This window comes from Chinchilla lanigera, unplaced genomic scaffold (assembly GCF_000276665.1).
Source record: "Chinchilla lanigera isolate Chin_1 unplaced genomic scaffold, ChiLan1.0 scaffold00094, whole genome shotgun sequence".
Classification (NCBI taxonomy): domain Eukaryota; kingdom Metazoa; phylum Chordata; class Mammalia; order Rodentia; family Chinchillidae; genus Chinchilla; species Chinchilla lanigera.
This window is the reverse complement of record NW_004955495.1, coordinates 3,756,878-3,775,928: the sequence shown is the minus strand read 5'-3', so window position 1 is coordinate 3,775,928 and position 19,051 is coordinate 3,756,878. Positions and strand designations below refer to the sequence as shown.

The following is a 19,051-nucleotide window of genomic DNA, read 5'->3' as shown; positions in this document are numbered from 1 at the left end:
CCGGACGAGGCGCGGGGCGCAGGGGCCGCGGGGAGCAGCCCGCCCGCGCTCGCAGGCGCCCGTTCTGCAGAGGAGCAAACTGAGGCGCGGGGCGCGCGGCAGCGCCTGTTCAAGGTCACCCATTCGAGCGTCCACGCCAAGCCCAGCACACGTCCAGGGCCGCTCCGCGAGCCACCGGAGCCCTGAAGCGCGCCCGGGGGTGAGGGGCAGCAACGAGGCCGGGGGGCGCGCGCGGCACAGAGACGGGCAGCGGCGGCCAAGGTCACACAGCGCGGACCCCGGGCCCAACCGCGGCGGCTGGGGGCCGCCCGAAGTCGCGGGGTCGCGGTGACAGGCCGGGTTCCCGCGCCCTCTCACCTTCTTGAGCCGCTCCATCAGGACGCTCTTGTTGCCACCAGTGTCCAAATTCCGCTTCTTTAGCTCCGCTCGCAAGTCGATCACCCGCAACTCGCTAAGCCGCCGCGTTCCGGTCTCCGAGGAGCCAAAGCCCAGAACAGCCGTGCCAGAACCCGAGTCCGCCGACCCCGCCAGAGGTTCCGCCATCCTTGCTAGCGCGGCTCAGCCGCCTCACCGCCGGCAGCTGTAGCGGTTCTGAGCACAAAATGGCGCCGCCTAAGAGGAAAACGCACTCGCTTCCTCCCGCCCCGCTTTGCGGCCGCGCATGCGTACCGTTCCCACGAGCATTCTCAGCCTCAGGCACGCTCACTCACCGACCAACCTCCAGTTCCCGCCAGAACGCGCAGGCGCCACCACTGCAGTACGCATGCGTCGCTGTCGTCCGCGGCGGGAGGCCGATGAGGGGAAGCGCGCCTGCGCGCATCTTCCCGAGGTTCTCACCACGCATGTGCAGACGCGATTTGGAGCGTCGGTCTTGCGCCGGATGCGCCTGCGTAGAAGCGAGGCGCGCCGGACGGCTGGAGCGGTTTCCTCGCAGGAGGCGCCATTTTGTGCTAGGAGCGGAGATAAAACCGGCCCGTTTCTGTGTGAAGGGGACGACGGCACCAGGGTCCCTGGAATGGCGGAGACGCTGTCGGGTTTAGGAGATTCGGGTGCGGCGAGCGCAGCGGCTCTGAGCTCCGCCTCGTCGGAGACCGGGACGCGGCGCCTCAGCGACCTGCGGGTGATCGACCTGCGGGCGGAACTGAGGAAGCGGAATCTAGATTCCAGCGGCAACAAGAGCGTTTTGATGGAGCGGCTGAAAAAGGTAGCGCTGAGGCTCGGGGGTGGGCCCGGGGTGGGTTGGAGAGCCCCGCGGCCGCGACTGTGTTCCCTCGGCCGCCTCCGGCCTGGCGCCGGCGTCTCTCGGCTCTTCCAGGCCCCGGGATGCTCCGAGGCGGGCCAGGCCTGGGTTCGGGTCTCGGCGCCACCCTGGGGCGAGAAGAGGGGGACGGGATGCAGACGGGAGAAGCGGCCGCCGTCCCAGGGGCCTGCGGGCCTGCGACGTGGGCCCCAGCGCTGAGGTAGCACCTCGCGCGTCCCTTCCCGGCCTCCATAGCTGGACGGTACCCCGAAATCCGCACTTTGCTGAGACGAAGGGGTTCGGCCAAGGTCACCCAGCCGGGGCGCGGAGAGGCGGGATTTGAACCTAAGCCGGTCCTCCTGTTTGCCGTCAGTGCGGGCTTCCCGGGGGAAGGCTGGAAAGTAAACAGCTCGGGGAAATGTCCGTGGCGGGGGCAGAAACGAAACTGGTTTTAATGATTTTTCCAAGGACTAGCCTGGGGTAGCAGGAAGGAAAGACATCTGTCAGCGATTGGGAATGTCAGATATATACTGTTAGGTTTTGTGGGGGGGGGTTGTGTTTTATTTTTTTGAGGCAGTCTTGATTTGTATTTCAAGCAGGCCTTAAACTCACTGTATAGCCCAGGCTGGTCTCTGATCGCCTGTGATCGGGGCGATCCTCCTGCCTCAGCGCCCCCCCCCCGCCCCCCGCGAGTGCTGGGATTGCGGGCGTGCCCCAACGTGTACGCTTGCTGTTAGGTTTAGAGGGGGAAAAAGCTTTGGAACTTCTCCGATCGGGTCGTCTGGCTAGGTGTTGGGCGTAGACCTTTAACCTCTTTTGAGTCTGTTTCTTTGGGGGCGGGTAAAGGAGGGATTCAGGGCCTTTGCACCGAGCTACCTCCCCAGCTCGTTTTTCTTATTTATTTTGAGATTGAATCTGGCGCAGTTGCCTAGGTTGGGTTTGAACTTGCAATCTTCCTACCTACCTCAGCACTTAAAAGTGTAGGGGTTAAGCGGGTGTGGGGGCGCACCCCTGTGATCCCAGCACTCAGGAGGCTGAGGCAGGAGAATCGCTAGGAGTTCGAGGACAGCCTGGGCTATATAGTGAGTTTTAATCGAGACACTGTCTCACCAAAAAAAAAAAAAAAAAAGCCTAAAAAGGTGTAGGGTTAGAAGGTTTTAAAAGAAAAACGATAGTGCTTTGTTTTTCCGGATTAGATAAGGTCGCGTGGCATGGTTTGGCTTGTTGCCTGGCACACATAAACACTGCTTGCGATTGTTATCACAATTTGATTTTCCTCTCCGCTGCACCTCTTCATTTATAGATCTGGTCTCTAACCTTGGAGGATTCTGAGGGATCCCTTTGTAAAAGTGGTTAGCACCCAGTTAGTGCCCTGTTTTCCTTCTTTTGGGGGGCTGCTTTTTTCTCCTTTCTCTCACCTATTGCAGTCTTGGGGCTTCTTCCCTGCAGTCTTTAGCTGTACCGCCTGCCCCCCAGCCCTTGCGCCAGGGACTGGTGAGTCATTGCATCTTCCTGGACCCTAAAAACCAAAGAAGTTTGGGGTTTCATTAGCATTTACTATTAAGATGAAGTAGGGAATATTTTCCTTTTTTGTCAGGAAGAAGCTTAAGCTCAAGAGCAGATTGATGTGCCCAGAGGGCTTGGACCTCTTTAAAGTTGAAGCTTTTGTTTCTTTCTCCATAGTTACTCAGTCTTCGTTGAAACAGAGCAGGGCCTCTGTTGACCTGGAGAAAATGCAGAAAGGGTGGAAGTTCACAGCTGGGAGGTGTGGGGCCCTGTCTTAGAGCTTTCTGTCAGTCACACTGAGTGAAGGCGCCCTATCTGCAGTCAGAAGGCCTGCAAAGCTTCCTTTTGGCGGTGAGCTGTTCTGTCAGGCTCCTGTCTGGGATTAGTGTATGACCTCGAAAACCTTCCCCTTTTTTTTCCATTGTCATCCTGGCAGGTACAAATGCATCCCTGATTCCTTCTCCCTCTTCTCAGTTTCTCAAGGATGTGGTGTCAGTGCAGAAATGCCATCAGCCGGTACCCTGTTGGTGTACCAGAGCAAAGCTGGAATCAGGGAGCTTCCTTTCCCACTTTGTCACCCAGTTGGTGTCTGGTTCCTAGTTTTTGCCAAGAACTGCAAGAGGAAAAAGCGGAGGGATTTGCTTAGGCCTATAAGGGTGACTACACACTGCACCATGGGAGGCGCTGTGGGTAGAATGACTGCCTCCTGCCTGAGGCAGGTCTGTGTTTGTGACAGTTCAGAATTGACTGTTGCCAGGCAGAGGGCGAGGGACTGACTGTGCTTTTCCTTACTCTCAAGACCGAACTGGTTCCTCCTCCTGGGTTTCATGTAGAGGAGAGGTTGTCTTTGCTCTTGGTAGAGATTCTGTGCAGAACCCCAAGTCCCATTCTAAATTGGGACTTATCAAGCTGAGAAACTCCTGAGAAAATTTGAGACTTTTGAAACTGTCTGTAGGTAAAACATAGCACTTAAAATGGGTTTAAACAAACGGTGTGTAGGTGAGGGTATAGCTTAGTGGTAGAGAACTCCCCTAGCATGTGAAAGGCCCTGGGATGGTCCGTAGTACTATAAAAGCAAAACAAAGCAAATGAGAACTTGAGCTCACAAGATAGTACAATAGAGCTGGGCGTGGCGGCACACGCCTGTAATCCCAGCACTCAGGAGGCTGAGGCAGGAGGATTGTTATGAGTTCAAGGCCAGCCTGGGCTACAAAGTGAGCTTAAACCCAGCCTGAACTGCATAGTGAGACCCTGTCTCAAAAAGACTGAAAAAAAAAGATAGTATAATAAAGAGAAAAAAGGTTCTAAGTGAAACCAAACCTGAACCCCATTTCTAGGAGTGTCGTCAGCAGTATCGGTACTGATGTGCAGTGTCTCGTCCGTGCTGGTGCAGTCCTGGGCAAGGGGCCTGAATAACAAATGCTTAGGGTGAGAGCCAGTGCCTGCCAAGAAACATACTCAGTATGTGCGAGGCAGGGCACCTATGGTTAAGAGAAGATCCCGACGGAGGTGGTAGGATGTGTGTGGTCCTAAGCTTGTCACACAGTGGGCGCTCAGCCAGAGAGTGTCAGTATTTTATCCCGACTGTCCAGAGGACAGGCATGGCATAGAGAGGTGAGGCTGGAGGGTTAAAGTGCAGGTTGTTGGCTAAAGCCAAAAGAAATTCAGGGCGCCTTTCTCTTTTTGAGTTCTTTTGGGCCCAGAAATAGTAAAACTGCCTATGTCCCCAAGTTATGAACTTGTCTCTTTATTTCCAGAGCTCCTGTTCCCATGTAGAGCACGATAAGAAATGGACAGGGAGAATAGATGCCTACTGAGGGCATTTTCAGATTGCAGTAGCAACTGTATTCTATTTTTCTGTTTTGTTTTGTTTTTTGTATTTTTTCAACAACTGTATTCTAAAGAAGGGCTTCCCATCCTTCATGAGGATTCTGGGAAAGTGTGTGTGTGTGTAGTTTTTGTTTTTTAAAAGGAGGGCTTACAGTGTTAATCTGGGTTGATCTCAAACTCTTGGGCAGAAGAGGTCCTCCTACCTGAGCCCCCAAGTCACTGAGAATATAGGTTTGTGCCGCTGCACCTGGTTGTGTTTTCTTTGGTCAGCTTTTATACCTTCCCTTTAGGCAATTGAAGATGAAGGTGGTAACCCTGATGAAATTGAAATTACATCCGAAGGAAACAAGAAAACACCCAAGAGATCCAGCAAAGGTATGAGGGATTGATAAGTGTGCGTGATACTCCTCGATTAATGGATTGTTCTTTGGACCTGCAGCCACCCTTTCCAGTCAGAAACAACACACTAGGGGCTGGGGATTTAGCTCAGCGGCAAAGTGCCTGTCTGGCAAGCGCAAGGTCGTGAGTTCAATTCCTGGTGCCGGAACAAAAGACAAAAAAAAAAAAAAAAAAAAAAAAAAAAACCCAAAAAACAGAAACAACACACTAGTGAAAGTGGGGGCCTGGTTCTTCAGATTTTCTATGTACATCCACGTATTTAAATATCTGTGTCCAAAGACAGGATCTCACTTACGTAGTTCTGGCTGGCCTCAAGCTCAGGGCTATGCTCCTACCTCAGCCTCCCGAGACAAGTGTTATTTACTTGCCCAGCAAGTAAATAGATATATATATATATATCTATATACATATATAGATACGCATACACAATTGAATGCATGCATCTTTCTGTGAAGAAACTGGCCCTGTTTTAAAAATCTTCTGTAATTTGCTTTTTTCACTTAGAACAGGATGTCTTTCCCATGGTCCTACAAATGAAATAAATAGGCCTTATTCTTTTTCAACAGACTAATAGAAATCCTTTCAGAGTATTACCTTTAACTCATTAGTCTGTCATAGGTTTTTGGCAGTTTTTACTAGGCATTTGTAATTTTCAGTGTTGCTGTGAACCAGAAGGACCACTTTAAAGTCAAAGGGATTTTTTTTTTTTGGGGGGAGATAAGGCCTTGCTATGTTACCCAGATTAGCCTGGGTCTGAGTGATCTTATCTCAACCTCCCAAATTGTTGGGACTATGGGTATGCACACGGCTGTGCCCAGGAAAGAGTGTACTTTTTAATCATGGCAGAATTAAGGGGTCAAAGTTTTTGACATTTTTATTTTAAGGTAGCTCGTCAGCAGTACCAGTTAATGTCTATCTAGCAGTGGGCGCCAATTTCTTTAAACTCTTATTAACGGTGGAGGGTGGGGGTGAGGGTGATGGTGGTAGTTGTTTAAGTTGCCTGTTAGAATAAAAGTATTTTGTTGTATTTGGCTGCATTTTTCTGCAGATAAAATTTCATTTGTGTTTCTTTACATATTTGACAGCTTCCGATAATTGCCCATTTAAGCTTTCTGAATTGCCTTTTTATGCCCTTTGCACAGTTTTTACAGAGTTGTAATTGTTCTTTATAGAAAATATTGCAGTTGTTTATTCTAGTCTGTTATTTGACTTGTTTGTGGTGCTTTGGTTCTTGCACTTCTGTTTTGTTTTTTGGTACCGGGAATCGAACTCAGGACCTTGTGCTTGCTAGGCAGGCGCTGTGCCGCTGAGCCAAATCCCCAGCGGTCTTGCACTTCTATATGGGCAGTGCACCCAGCCTATTCTGTCTGGCTTCCAAGCTTTATGTTGTGGTTAAAAAGAGAAAATACCCTATGTTATAGAGTAGTGTCTATACTACTCTGTTTTGTTTTGCTTTGTTTGTTTTTGAGACAAGGTTTGATATCTACTTGAGGCTAGTATGAACTCTCAGCCTCTGGAGTGCTGGGATTACAGTCATATGCCACCACACCTGGATAATGGTTTTATTTTTACTTCAGGGGATTGAAATCATTTAGAATTTATCTTTGCATATTGTGTGAGTGGCAAGTGAAATCAAAGTATGGAACATTTCCCACACTGAAGACTAGTCACCAACCCCAGCCCAGCAAAAACAAAACACTTGTGATTATCTTCACCAGAGATTACTTTCACTTATTCTAGAATTTCATATAAGATGAAACCATACAATAAAACTTCTCTGTCTGGTCCCTCCTCTCCCTTGGTATACTTATATTCTGGAGCTTTGCAATCCATTTTGATATTTAGTAGTACAGGTCTGTTAAGTTTTACTGAATTATTTTTTGAGTACCTTATTAGGTTCTTACCAAGATTTTAATTGAAAATAAAATGATGTGTTTAATGAATGAATTCTACTTTAAAATTTTGGAAGCATACTTCAAATCTCAGCATTCCTCCAAAACATCCATAACGAGAGCTGAATGAGGTGGCACACTCCTGTAAATCCAAGCACTTGGGAGGCTGAGGCAGAAGGATTGCTGTGAGTTTGAGGCCAGCCTGGGCTACAAAATGAGTTCAGGGCCAGCCTGAACTACATAGCAAGACCTTGTTAGTGGCACAGCGCCTGCCTGGCAAGTACAAGGTCATGAGTTCGATTCTCGGTACTGGGGGAAAAAAAAAGACACCTCCAAAATATCCATACTGTTTCGGGCAGAATCTTTTTTTTTTTTTTTTTTTTTGAGACAGGATCTCACTATGCAGTTCAGGCTGGCCCTGAGCTCACTTTGTAGCCCAGGCTGATCTCGGACTCACAATGATCCTTCTGCCTCAGCCTCCTGAGTGCCGGGATTATAGGCGTGCGCCATCACGATCAGCCAGAATCTTAAAATAATTATCAGCAAAGTAAATTTCTTTGTAGTGCGATGATCACAAATACAATTTAATAGAATGTTTTGCGATGTTTGAGACTATAACTTGGAGAAGCAAAGTCAGCTTTTTAAGTATTACTTAATCCTGTACTGCTTAGGTTGTTTTGATACAACATTTTTATTTACAGAAAAGTTGTGAGATTAATGTAAAGAATTCTCATGTATTCTTCACCCAGATTCGCTAAATGTTAGCATTTTACTTCTTTTGCTGCCTTCCTCTTTCTCTCTACACTGTTTTGGGTTGGTTGGTTTTTTGGTTTTGTGAGACACAGGGTCTTATGTAGTCCAGGGTAGCCTTGAACTAACCTGCACTCCTGGCTCAGCCTGGATTGTAGGTATGTGCTACCACACAGGGCCTCCCTAAACTGTGAACGCATTGCAAGCCCTGTCCTTCTACAGTGTTTCTTAAAGGTGAGAGAACATTACATTACATTACATTACATTACATTACATTACATTACATTACATTACATAATCATAGCTTCCAAAATCAAATGAACAGTGGGCTAGGTGTGGCTCAGTGGTAGAGTGCTTTCCTAGCTTACAGATGAAGCAATGCAAGAAAAGAAGAAACACCACTAGCAGTGTTCTTTGCTTCTCAGAGTGTCCTTTTCAGGACACACACAGTTGTCATTTTGCATCATTTCTGGCTGTGTGAAGTGGTGGTCACTTTCCCTGCTGGTGAGTTTGGGTCCTTGCCTTTCTGAGAGTTGTGGAGAACGTAGGTTGAGATTATACATGTACAGTCTGTCTCCACCAGGTGCAAAATCCACTGACTGTTGTCCAGTCCTTTGTGATGCCTGTCAAATGGTAATTTTTTCTCCTTTCATTTTTCCTTCTGTGCAATACTTGGTTTTCTGCTTTAAGGAATACTTCTCCCCATTTATCAGTGTAAACTGAGACATTTCTATTTTATTCAACAGATGATAAGCTGTTATTCTTATTTACTATGATGTGCTGATTGTCCCAGTGCAAGTCCCGCCAGGTGGCTCCTGTGTTACGTGAGGATGTTCACGTTTTTCCTTGGGGGCATCAGTACTTTCTGACACAGGAGAGTACTCCAGTCTCATCTTGTACCTTTCCTGTTCCATCCCCAGAAACAGGTGCCCTGCTTCCCTGTGAACAACAGTAAGAAATCAAGGTCTGCACATGGAGGTGTGCTCTTAGCTACTGGGATCTTCACTCCTCCCCAGCTACGCCTGGGGTTGAGAGGCCTACTGGGCTCAATGGTAAAGCAGTCTGAAGCCAGGCAAAGACACGTGAAAAGGTCACTGGCCTGGTGAAACTCACTAGTTATCCCCCCATTCTGAGAGGCTGAGGTAGGAGCACTTAAGAATGCATCCTGAGTTTGGTTCCCTATACCAAAAAAAAAAAAAACTCCTAAATTTAAAAAAAAAAAAAAAAAATCTATATTTATTTATTGATATATACATATATGTGTATGTATATGCACACGTACATAAGAGGCTAGGGATATAGCTCAGTATTCAACACAGAGGTCCTGGATTTAATAATCTGTAGTCTACTGGGGGCAGTCCACCTACGTAACTTTATAGCTAGTTATAATTGTTTACTGCTTGATTCTCCTGGATTTTTTTAATTGGTAATTGTATCATTTTAAAATCAAAGATTAAAATGTTGCCAGATAGCTATATAGTGTTTTTTAGAGGGCCATGGTAATACTTGCCTGTAGTCCCACCTACTTGGGAGTCTGAGGCAGGAGAATCACTTGAGCCCAGGATTCCAAGGCCAACCTGAACAACAATGAGATTCTTGAAACACACACAGAGTATGTTTTTATTTATTTTTTATGACATTGAGAAGTGAACCCAGGGCCTTTACACTGAGCTACAGCTTCAGCCCTTTTGATTTTGAGACAGTCTCCCTAAATTACTGAATTCCCAGGCTGGGCTTAAACTTGTGATCTTCGTCCCTTAGCATCCCAGAGTGATGGGATTATAGGCCTGTACCACCGCACCCAGCCACGCTGTTTTTAAATACCAACTAACTTAAGAGGAAATATTTGAGACCTATGATGTAACTCACAGAGTTTTCCTGTATTTTTTCACTTCATAAGAGAAAGTTGTTGATCATCCCCAGTCATCTAAAAAAACCCTTTGTAATTTATCCTAAGATTTTAAAGAATGCACCAGAATACTCTAAAATTTGGGAGGAAAAGGGAAGGAACTTGCTTCAATTTTAATGATAAGGCAGGTGTGGTGGTGCACGTCTGTAATCCCAGCACTTGGGAGGCTGAGGCAGGAGGATCATTGTGAGGTCAAGACAGCCTGGGTTACAAAGTGAGCTCAAGGCCAGCCTGAACTGCACAGGGAGACCCTGTGTCAAAAAGACAAAAAAAAATGTTAAAGATAAAAGGGGGTCGCACAGGACTGTTCTCTCAGCACCCTGGGAGGCTCAGGCGGAAGGGTCAGGAATTCAAGCCAGCCCAGGCAATTTAGGATGCTCCTGTCCTAAAATAAAAATATTTTTAAAGAGTTGGGGGTGTGGCTTACTGTAAAAGGTCCCGGGTTCAATCCCCTGTACTGGAAAAAAATAATAGGCTTTTGCTAACAGTGGAAAATTTAAAGATTTACCTATTTGAAAGGATTTTACAGTAAATGATGTTGAAACAGTTGGCTTGCTGGTGTTAGACAGATATTCCAGCTAGGAGAGTACTTTAAAGTACAAGGGGAGAAAAGTCCTAAAGAGAACCTGAAATATTATTTTAAAAAATATATATACACACACATATACATGTTTTTCTTCCGGTACCAGGAATCGAACTCACGACCTTGTGCTTGCCAGGCAGGCGCTGTGCCGCTGAGCTAAATCCCCAGCCCCCACACACATATACATGCATACATACATACATAAAAGTTATTTAATCCTCTATTAACAAAGATCAATAACTAGTTGTGGTGGTGCACACCTGTAATCCCAGCACTCAGGAGGCTGAGGCAGAAGGATCACTGAGTTCAAGGCCAGCCTGGGCTGCAAAGTGAGTTGAAGGCCAGCCCGAATTGCATTGTGAGACCCTGCCCAATGAAGACGAAAGAAGTAAGATACACAGCTGTAGGAAAAAATACATATATGAACAGGCAAAAGTGAGCAGAGAAAACTCAATAGTTCTATAAATTTATAAGGAAAATATGCTCAAGAAAAGAGCTTAGACCAGTGAGGGCGAACCTTTTAGAGCATTCAGTGATATAAATAGCTTGCTGTGGCACACATGCCATATGTTCACCACCATTGGTTTAAATTGAACAGGGAGCCTGTAGATGAAGGAGCAAACATAACTTAAATACAGTTTTTCCTCTACTACACAGTAACGGAGGAAAACACAGTCAAAACACCACTTTGCTTCACTTGGCCGAAATTTGCACAGTTCCTAGTATCCAATATTGACAGGGATGTGGGAAGATTTAACTGTTGATAGTAAATTAATGAGAAGACAGTTAAACTAGGGAATGTCCATTTTATAGTACATAAAAATGTGCCAGATCCCATTGTTTATTGAGTGATGAAAATAAGTTGCAAAGCCAGGCATGATGGTACACTCCTATAATTCTAGTACTCAGAAGGCTGAGGCAGGCCGGGCGTGGTGGCACACACCTGTAATCCCAGCACTCGGGAGGCTGAGGCAGGAGAATCATTGTGAGTTGGAGACCAACCTGGCCTCAAAGTGAGCTCAAGGCCAGCCTGAACTGCATAGCGAGACCCTGTCTCAAAAAGACCAAAAAAAAACCCCACCAAAAACAACCAAAAAAAGGAGGCTAAGGCAGGAGAATCGCTGGGAGTTCAAAGCTAGCCTGAACTACATCGTGAGACCCTGTTTCAGAAAACAGTAACAGGAAGTTGCAGAAAGTATTGATGGTGTGATTTCATTTCTATGACAAGCTTATTTCTGTGTATGAGTGTTTACCTCTTGAGAGGACAGTGGGGTAAAGACAAACTAGTTTTTTACTTCATATACTTACAAAGGTGAATCTTACCTAATTGCAGTGGTGTAATTGGTGCACTAGTGTGAAGAAAATTGGCTCTAAAGGCTGGGGATGTGATTGAGTAGTAGAGCACTTGGCTAGCATGCTTGAGGTCCTGGGTTGCACGCCCAGGATGGCAGGGTAAAAGTGAAAGGAATTCTGCTTGATGTCTACTGCCTTCCTTATGAAAAGAGAGGACAGTATGAAGGACGGCAAGTTTGGGGTAATCAGCTATTCTACTTTTCCTAGTAACTAGAATACAACTGGACAAAACCCAGTGTATATATTGTAGAATTATAGCAGTTTCATCAAATGTAATTATTTAGTAGAAATTCTTCTGATACATCTTTCTGCTGTGTTTGCAAAGACTAGTGAGTTGAGTTCCAGACTTTTTTAAACTCAGCAGTTTTTGCCAAAGAAAGTATATTATAAACCAGAAGTCGAGTTCCTGCCTGCAGACCAAGGCTGTGTACACGTAGTATACTGGTATGATGGTCCTTTGTTTATTTCTAAACAAAATAATTCTGAAATACGAATGGGATTAGGATACAGAAAAGTTACAGTATATACTTACATGTGAGGAGGAAACTTTTTTCCCATTACTGAGGATAGGAGCCAGGGTAAGTGTTACATCACTGAGCTGCATCCCCCAGCCCAGCATGGGATTTACTTAATTTGTTTTAAACTTTCTTACAGATAGAAATTTCTTTATATAATATAGGGCTTGTGGTAGATGACTTCTTTGACATGTTTGAGGCCCTGAAGATGGGCCAGAAATTTTTACACAGGCCATGGAAATAAGTGAGCATTTTTTAAAGGGACATAAGATTAACAACAACGATTCAGTCAAGGCAGCAGTCAGATGAATTGGGATTAAAACAAATACTCCCTTTTGGCCTACTTCCCATCCTGGATTTCTGTTAGGGGACTTGCATGTCCCAGTGTGCTGGCTGGAGATGATGGGGCTTGCAGAGGAGACTCTCGACAGTGACCTTAGAAAGCAGCTCAGGCCTGCACCTCTCATTGCCCCTCCCAGGTGGAAGATGCAGTCAGTGAGGCATTCTGGTCCCCCGTGTCTGTCACCCGTGAAGGTCAGTGAGCATCCTCCTTGTTCCCAACCAGGACACCAGGCAGAGATGCAGAAAGATTGGCACTTTTAATTCCCATGCAAATTAGAGTAACTTTCCTGTGGGACATTTTGATCCTCTGTGGTTCTGGTTCTTGTTGTTTTCTCCTCTTTCTCTTTTTAAGTCTTAAAAATGGCATCCTTGTTGGGGGGTGGTACAAGCCTGTAATTCCAACGTTCGGAGGCTAATTCAGGAGGGTCACTGTGAGTTCGAGGCCAGTCTGCCTCGAACTTTGAGACAGGTCTCGCTGTGTAGTTCAGGCTAGCCTTGAACTCACTATGTAGCCCAGGCGTGCCTCAAACTCATGGTGATCCTCCTGCCTCAGCCTCTGAGTGCTGGAGTTGCATGTGCCACTTCGCGCAACATTCACTTCCTTTGCTTTTGTTGATTATGTTTGGCTTTATATCATTGTTTTTGTAGGGAGCACACTGTGTGTTCTCTCACTGAAAAGCAGCACATTAGTATCGATGTTCTTCTTCCTTAAGCAAAGGCACTTGACAAGGAGGCCAGGCCTCAAGACAAGTCTGGTCCGCCTCGGCTTTCCTGAGATCCAGTTTCTACCACTGCCTGCTGCCATTGCCAGCCAGGGTGTCTGTTCTTTCTACTCCCTGAGTCAGGGCTGAGGCCACGAAGGCCTGGTTGCCGCAGTGTTTTTAGTTTAGGAGGTACCACAGGCAACGTGGAATATCTCCTCACAGGCCTACAATATAATCTTACACCTGAATGCTTATCTCTTCAGGGCGGAAACCTGAAGAGGAGGGTGTGGAGGATAACGGGCTTGAGGAGAATTCTGGGGATGGACAGGTACGTGCGTCCCGTTGGCAGGGGAATGCAGTGGTGGTGGCAGCGGTCACAAACATGATGGACTCATTTTACTTTGTCCCAGGAGGATGTTGAGACCAGTTTGGAGAACTTGCAGGACATCGACATGATGGATATCAGTGTGTTGGACGAAGCAGAAATTGATAATGGAAGCGTTGCTGATTGTGTGGAAGAGGAGGACGCTGACAACCTTCCAGAGTCCCTGTCCGACAGTAGAGAGCTAGTTGAGGGTGAAATGAAAGAGCTTCCGGAGCAGCTTCAAGAACACGCTGTAGGTAACTTGGCAGTGTCTGGAATGCACTTCGCATGCGCCACCCACAAACACTGTGGGAGATGACAGGGTCAATAGTTGGCATGAAAGTTGTCTTTTAATGCCAGCTCACTAGGGTAATAATCCATGCACACGTAAAACTGAGATGATTCTGAAAGCACACTAGTTGAAAAGTGATCTCGCAGAGCACAAAGGTGTCTGTTGTCTGTTCCCATGGCACGACATGGGACAGTGAGGACAGCTAGCTGTCCAGGCCCTTCGAATGGTCCGTGTGGGCACAGCTTGGATACTTTGAAAGTGCGGAAATAGGAAGAGGTTGGACATTGATCTTTTCTGAGGTGCAGGCTTGCTGTGTTGTGCAGAGTGACCCTGGGGAATCAAGGGTCCTCCTTGCGTCAGCTTCTCAGGTAGCTCAGATTACAGGCAAGTACCTCTGTGCCTGGCTTTGGCTTTGGAAGTTGATCGTTTAGTTGGTGCTTTCCAAACAATCAACCGTTAATACCAACTCTGACAGGAATTGTAAAAGCCTTGGCTTTTTCCTGTTAGGAGCATGTCAGATGATAACAGGAGTATCGTGGGGCTACACTGATTGAGCTCTGCGTGCCGTGTATTAGGTATTATGTCCTGTAACCCTCTCACGTCAATACGAATATACTCTTGTCCTCGTTTTCCAGTTGAAGAAATTGTGTAGTAAACAGGTGAAGAGATGCCTCCAGCCTGCAGTGGAGGATATAAAGTACGCCAGGCTGCTTCCTGAGTCCATGTGCTTAACTCATACACTGCCTTGCCTGGTGCCCCTGCTCTGGGCCTGCTGTGTGCCACACCCGTGCTCTGAGGGTTCCTGCACGTCCTCCTGCAGCCAGCTGTCAGCATCTGTAGATAAGCAGGATGGCTCTGAGTGGGGAGTTGCATTCTGAGTCAGAAAACCTAAGAGCTTTTCTCACTCAAACAGGGAATAGATTTTTGTTTTGTTTTGATTATCGTTCACTAGAATGAGGAAGGAATAGCAGAAATATTTGCGCAGTCTGCCAGTAGACGCATTTCTGATGGGCTGCATTGTCTTTTGGCTGCTTTTTTCCTTCCTAATTAGAAAATAACTCTTTCTCCCCTTTTTTCTGAGTCAGGGTGTCACTATTGGAGTCCAGGCTACCCTTGAACTCAGGCGATCCTCCTGCCTCAGTTTCCTAAGTGCGGGGATTACAGGAATGCACCACCATGCCCTGCAGTACATTTCCTAACAAGAGTTGGGGAACAATTTAAGTGTCTGTCAGTAATGGTTGAGTGCTTGAGATTTGACAGAAGCAGTGCACTGTGAATGGAGAGCATTTACTCAAGGTCTGCCACTTGTTGTGTGGCCTTAACCAAGTTCCCTAAGATCTCTAGGCCTCAAATTGCAAAAGTAACATCTGGCAAGGATCGAACAGAGGAGTGTTTATCTCACCCTTAGAGCAGCAGTTAACAAGCTGGCTGGGCACAATTTAGGTGAAGTTGGAAGCAGCACCACTCTGTCTACATTGTCAGTTGCGCCACCTCCTGCACACCGAGGAGGGTGGGCTCTGGTGCCCGTGCATGTGCAGGTCCCAGGTGACAGTTTTGGGGTGCGGGGCTTTCAGCAAGTAGGCCTTTGCTGTACCGTTTGGAGGTTTTGATCATGCGCACATCTTTCCCGGCCACACAGAGGTGATGAAGAGGATACATGCTCATTGTAAAATGGGCATGTGGTGATCAGAGGTGCTGTGCAGAGGGGTTGCGGACCGTTGCCAGAAGGCCGCCCTTGAGTACTCTACTCCCCCTGGAGAATCTCCATCCTGCCTGGTCTGAGTCTCTCTCGTATCTCACATCATCTGTTTTCTGTTTGGGTTTGCATTTTGAAACCCACGCTGGTACTGCTTCAGTGGATTTTCTAGTCTGTAAATGGACATTTGTGTGTAATATTTTTTTACTCTTACTAGAATCTTAGAATGAATTGTGGTTTGTTGATTTGGTTTGATTTGAGGTCCCCCGCTGTAAAGACAAGATCTTCCCCGCCCCTCCTCGGTACCAGGAATCGAACTCACAATGTTGCACGTGCCAGGCAGGCGCTGTGCCCCTGAGCTACATCCCCAGCCCCTGTAAAGACAAGATCTAAATTACCCATGCTGGCCTCAAACTTGGCTGTCCTTCTGCCTCTGCATCCCAGATAGCTGGGATCACAGGCGTCACCTGGCTCTGTAATGCTGTTAACTCCGATCCAGTGTTGTTTTGTTACAAATGATTTTCTTGGCTGGTAACTTTTCATTAGATAGATGTGCAAGTTATGTTGCCTTATTGTTGGTTTATGTGTTCATCATTTGTTTCACAGGTAGATGACAAAGAAACTATAAACAATTTAGATACTTCATCATCTGACTTCACTATATTACAGGTAAATTGTTATATGTCTCAATCATAGACTTAAAGATTAGACCACAAATCATTTCTGACCCCACATGACAGTCCCAGCTAGCGGTCATTGTGGGGTTTGTTCACGTGATCAGGCCCTTTCAGGAGGTTGCTCTCTGCTCTCCCTCAGTGCCCACATCCCTGTAGGGGAGGGATCAGCTCTAGCTTCCCTGGTGCCCTCGAAGCAGTGCGGCTCACCAGCAGTGGACTAAAGGGTGTATTTGGTGATGCTCTTACCACAGGTTGGATATCCCTTACCCAGAATGCTTCTGAGAAGAAGTATTTCGGTTTTCAGATTTTGAACTATCTGCTTATATAATAATGAGTTGCCTTGGGGATGGGACCAAAGCCTAAATACAGAATTTATTTATGTGTTGTGTACACTTTATGCACATTACCATAAAGGTCATTTCATGCACGGTTTTTAGCATGTGTACATCTCAACCACAACCTGTCACATGAGGTCAAGCATGGGATTTTCCAACTGTAGCATGTCCATGCTCAGAACTTTGAGGTTTGGGGGCCTTTTCAAATTAGGAAAGCTTGGCCTGTAACTTTATTGTTGGGAGGGGCGTCTGGATGGCACCCCTTACAGGGTGTCCATCCCTTTTCTGGGAAAGACCTGTAGGACATGATGGGGGCATTGTGAGGTGTGGGGCCGGGGCAGAGGCCACAAGCTGGGACAGGTGGAGTCTCTAGGTTCTGCTCCTTTCTTTGGTGTACTTTTCTCTGAGAAGCTGCCCAGGTTTCTTTTTCGTGAGTATCATCACTGTTTGTCTAAATGTTAAATCTAAGAACAAATCAGATGAGACCCAGCAGATGGAGTTTTCATGAATGTGAGTCTTGGGTTTCCTCTTAATTTTTTTGCCAGCCTACAGAGATGTAAATTTTGAAGGTATGCTTACCTACTTGCTGTTTAGCTTTCAGTGGAAAGTTTTGTTGTGAGGAAATTAAAATACAGGCAGCTTTGCCCACCCTTCCCCTCAGTGTGTCACCTGTGCTGTTTAATAAGAAGTCATCTTTCAGACAAGTACTCCCTTCGCTTCTGTCAAGTGGGGGCAAGAGAGGTGCTGGAAAGCCAGAACTCCCGCCTTGAGGAGGGTGCAAACATCAAGGAAACTGCGTGCAGCCAGCTTGCCTGTAGAGCTTGTGTCTCTGCCGCTGCAAAGTGACGCAGCCGTTCCTGATTAGAGGGGAAAGGAAGTGGTAGATCATGTCAGTCTCTCTGGTGTCTTTCTAGGTCAAAGATCCCAGGTTAACATGGAAAACATGTAGCCCCTCCCAGAGGCAGATGGGAATAGATTTGCTAGTAAAGGGGGGGATTGTCCTGCCAAGACAGGCCAATCGTTCTCTCAAGTCAGAGTCGTCTTTTTTTTTGTACCGGGAATTGAACTCAGGACCTTGCACTGCAGGCGCTTCTACCATTGAGCTATATCCCCAGTCCTTGAGCTATATGCCCAGCCCAAGACAGGATCTTACTACGTAGTCCACGCCAGCCTCGAACTCACAGCATTCCTCCTGCCTTAGCTTCCCAAATGCTGAGATGATAGGCGTGCATCACCATGCCTGGCTCAGTCGTCATCTTAATCCCAGTGTGGGGTGGGTTACATGGAGGGAAGCAGAATGACGATAAATCAAACCATGAGGAAATGACCCGTTTCCTAGGATGCCCCAGAACGGCAGCGTAGTTCACAGCTGTTGTTAAGTATGTGGGCTGCTGGGTGGGCTACCAAGACACTGAGGTGAGAGAAGTGTGACAGATGTGAGTACACAGCCTTGGAATTGAGAGTTTAGGGGCACAGACGGAGGCACACTGCCCTCGCAGCCCTGGGGGAATTCCTCGGTCTGGGCCACAGTGTCCTCATCTACAAAAGGTTGAATGGCACCAGTAGTGCCCCTCTGGGCTGTCTGATGACGAATGTGCGTGTACCAAAGGCACTTAGCTCTGCACTTGGCTGGAGCTCCAGGTGGTGTCCCACATGTATGCAGGGCACATGGGGCCCTTTGTGGGTAGCAGCTGGAGCTGGAGTTGGGGAGGCAGCCGTTGGGGAAGCCGCTCATAGTATGGCGCCCACACCAGATGCCCAGTAGGCAGGAGAAAGCAGCAAGGGTCTGAGCATCAAGGCTTCCTGGGATGACCTGGATGAGAATATGGAGCTGCCCCAGCGGGCACACTGACAGCAGGGGGTGGAGGAAGACGAGGGAACGTTCAAGGCCACTAGCTGCTCTGAGGCGGGGCTGGTGCGATAAGGTGAAGTAGGAATAGGAAAGAAACGGCCTGTCCCTGCTATCCCCAGTGTTTGGCCTTTCAGAGTCAGTGCTAGGTAAGCAGGGGCACAGTGGTTGCGGAGGGTATCAGGCATCTGATGGTGGCACTGCAGGCCTGGCCTTGAGAGCGCATCTGGAAGGACAGGTGGGGCAGGGACTGCCCTTCCTGTGACTGCCCAGACCTCCCCAGCTCTGTAAGAGCCAGACGAGGGGAGCCAGGTCTGCCTGAGAGGAGAGCAGCATGTAGGGTCGGGGCTGCAGGCCTCTGCCTGTCAGCGGGTGAGCTTCCCGGGCGCTGTCACACCGCCCTGCTTATGGGGAGAGCCACAGTTGTGATGACCCGAGGTTTCCTCTGCCTGGCACAGTCTTATTTCTGTCTTTTGTTGCAGGAGATTGAAGAGCCATCTCTGGAGCCAGGTACTGTTCAATGAAAAACTTACCAGCGGGGGTTTGGAACCATTCTAGTTTTCCACCTTCTCTAATTTAAAGTCTTTAATTTAAAAAAGTTACCGTACTATAGTGTACGTTGTTCTAAAGGTTTACAATCCAGAACATACCAGGATCATAGAGATTGGAAACCCAGCCATATCACCAGATCTGTGAAAGTGGAGAACCTCTCATTTTACAAAACATATTGGTGAGACAAATGGGCTCAGGCCTTTTTAAACAGAAATGTATTTTAACATCATGGAAAGAGTGGGCACGCTCTCCAGAGCTCATGC

The 19,051-nt window shown here is 47.3% G+C and overlaps 2 protein-coding genes across 3 annotated transcripts in view; one reads left to right on the top strand and one right to left on the bottom strand.

Moving 5' to 3' along the window:
- Window positions 1-628, bottom strand: part of Safb2 (scaffold attachment factor B2) — a gene marked incomplete in the record, with an annotated part of 27,342 nt that extends 26,714 nt beyond the window's left edge. The window contains 1 exon segment of the mRNA XM_005405763.2: window positions 358-628. Within this exon segment, the coding sequence (XP_005405820.2) occupies window positions 358-543 (186 nt within the window).
- A 227-nt stretch (window positions 629-855) lies between these two features.
- Window positions 856-19,051, top strand: part of Safb (scaffold attachment factor B) — a 31,401-nt gene continuing 13,205 nt past the window's right edge. The window contains exons 1-6 of one of the 2 annotated variants that reach the window (XM_005405765.2): window positions 856-1,204; window positions 4,867-4,951; window positions 13,287-13,351; window positions 13,434-13,640; window positions 15,982-16,044; window positions 18,719-18,746. In XM_005405765.2, coding sequence (XP_005405822.2) covers window positions 881-1,204; window positions 4,867-4,951; window positions 13,287-13,351; window positions 13,434-13,640; window positions 15,982-16,044; window positions 18,719-18,746 — 772 coding nt within the window. In that variant the 5' untranslated portion in view covers window positions 856-880. The remainder of the gene's footprint in view (window positions 1,205-4,866; window positions 4,952-13,286; window positions 13,352-13,433; window positions 13,641-15,981; window positions 16,045-18,718; window positions 18,747-19,051) is intronic. The other variant, XM_005405766.2, reaches the window with a different exon arrangement.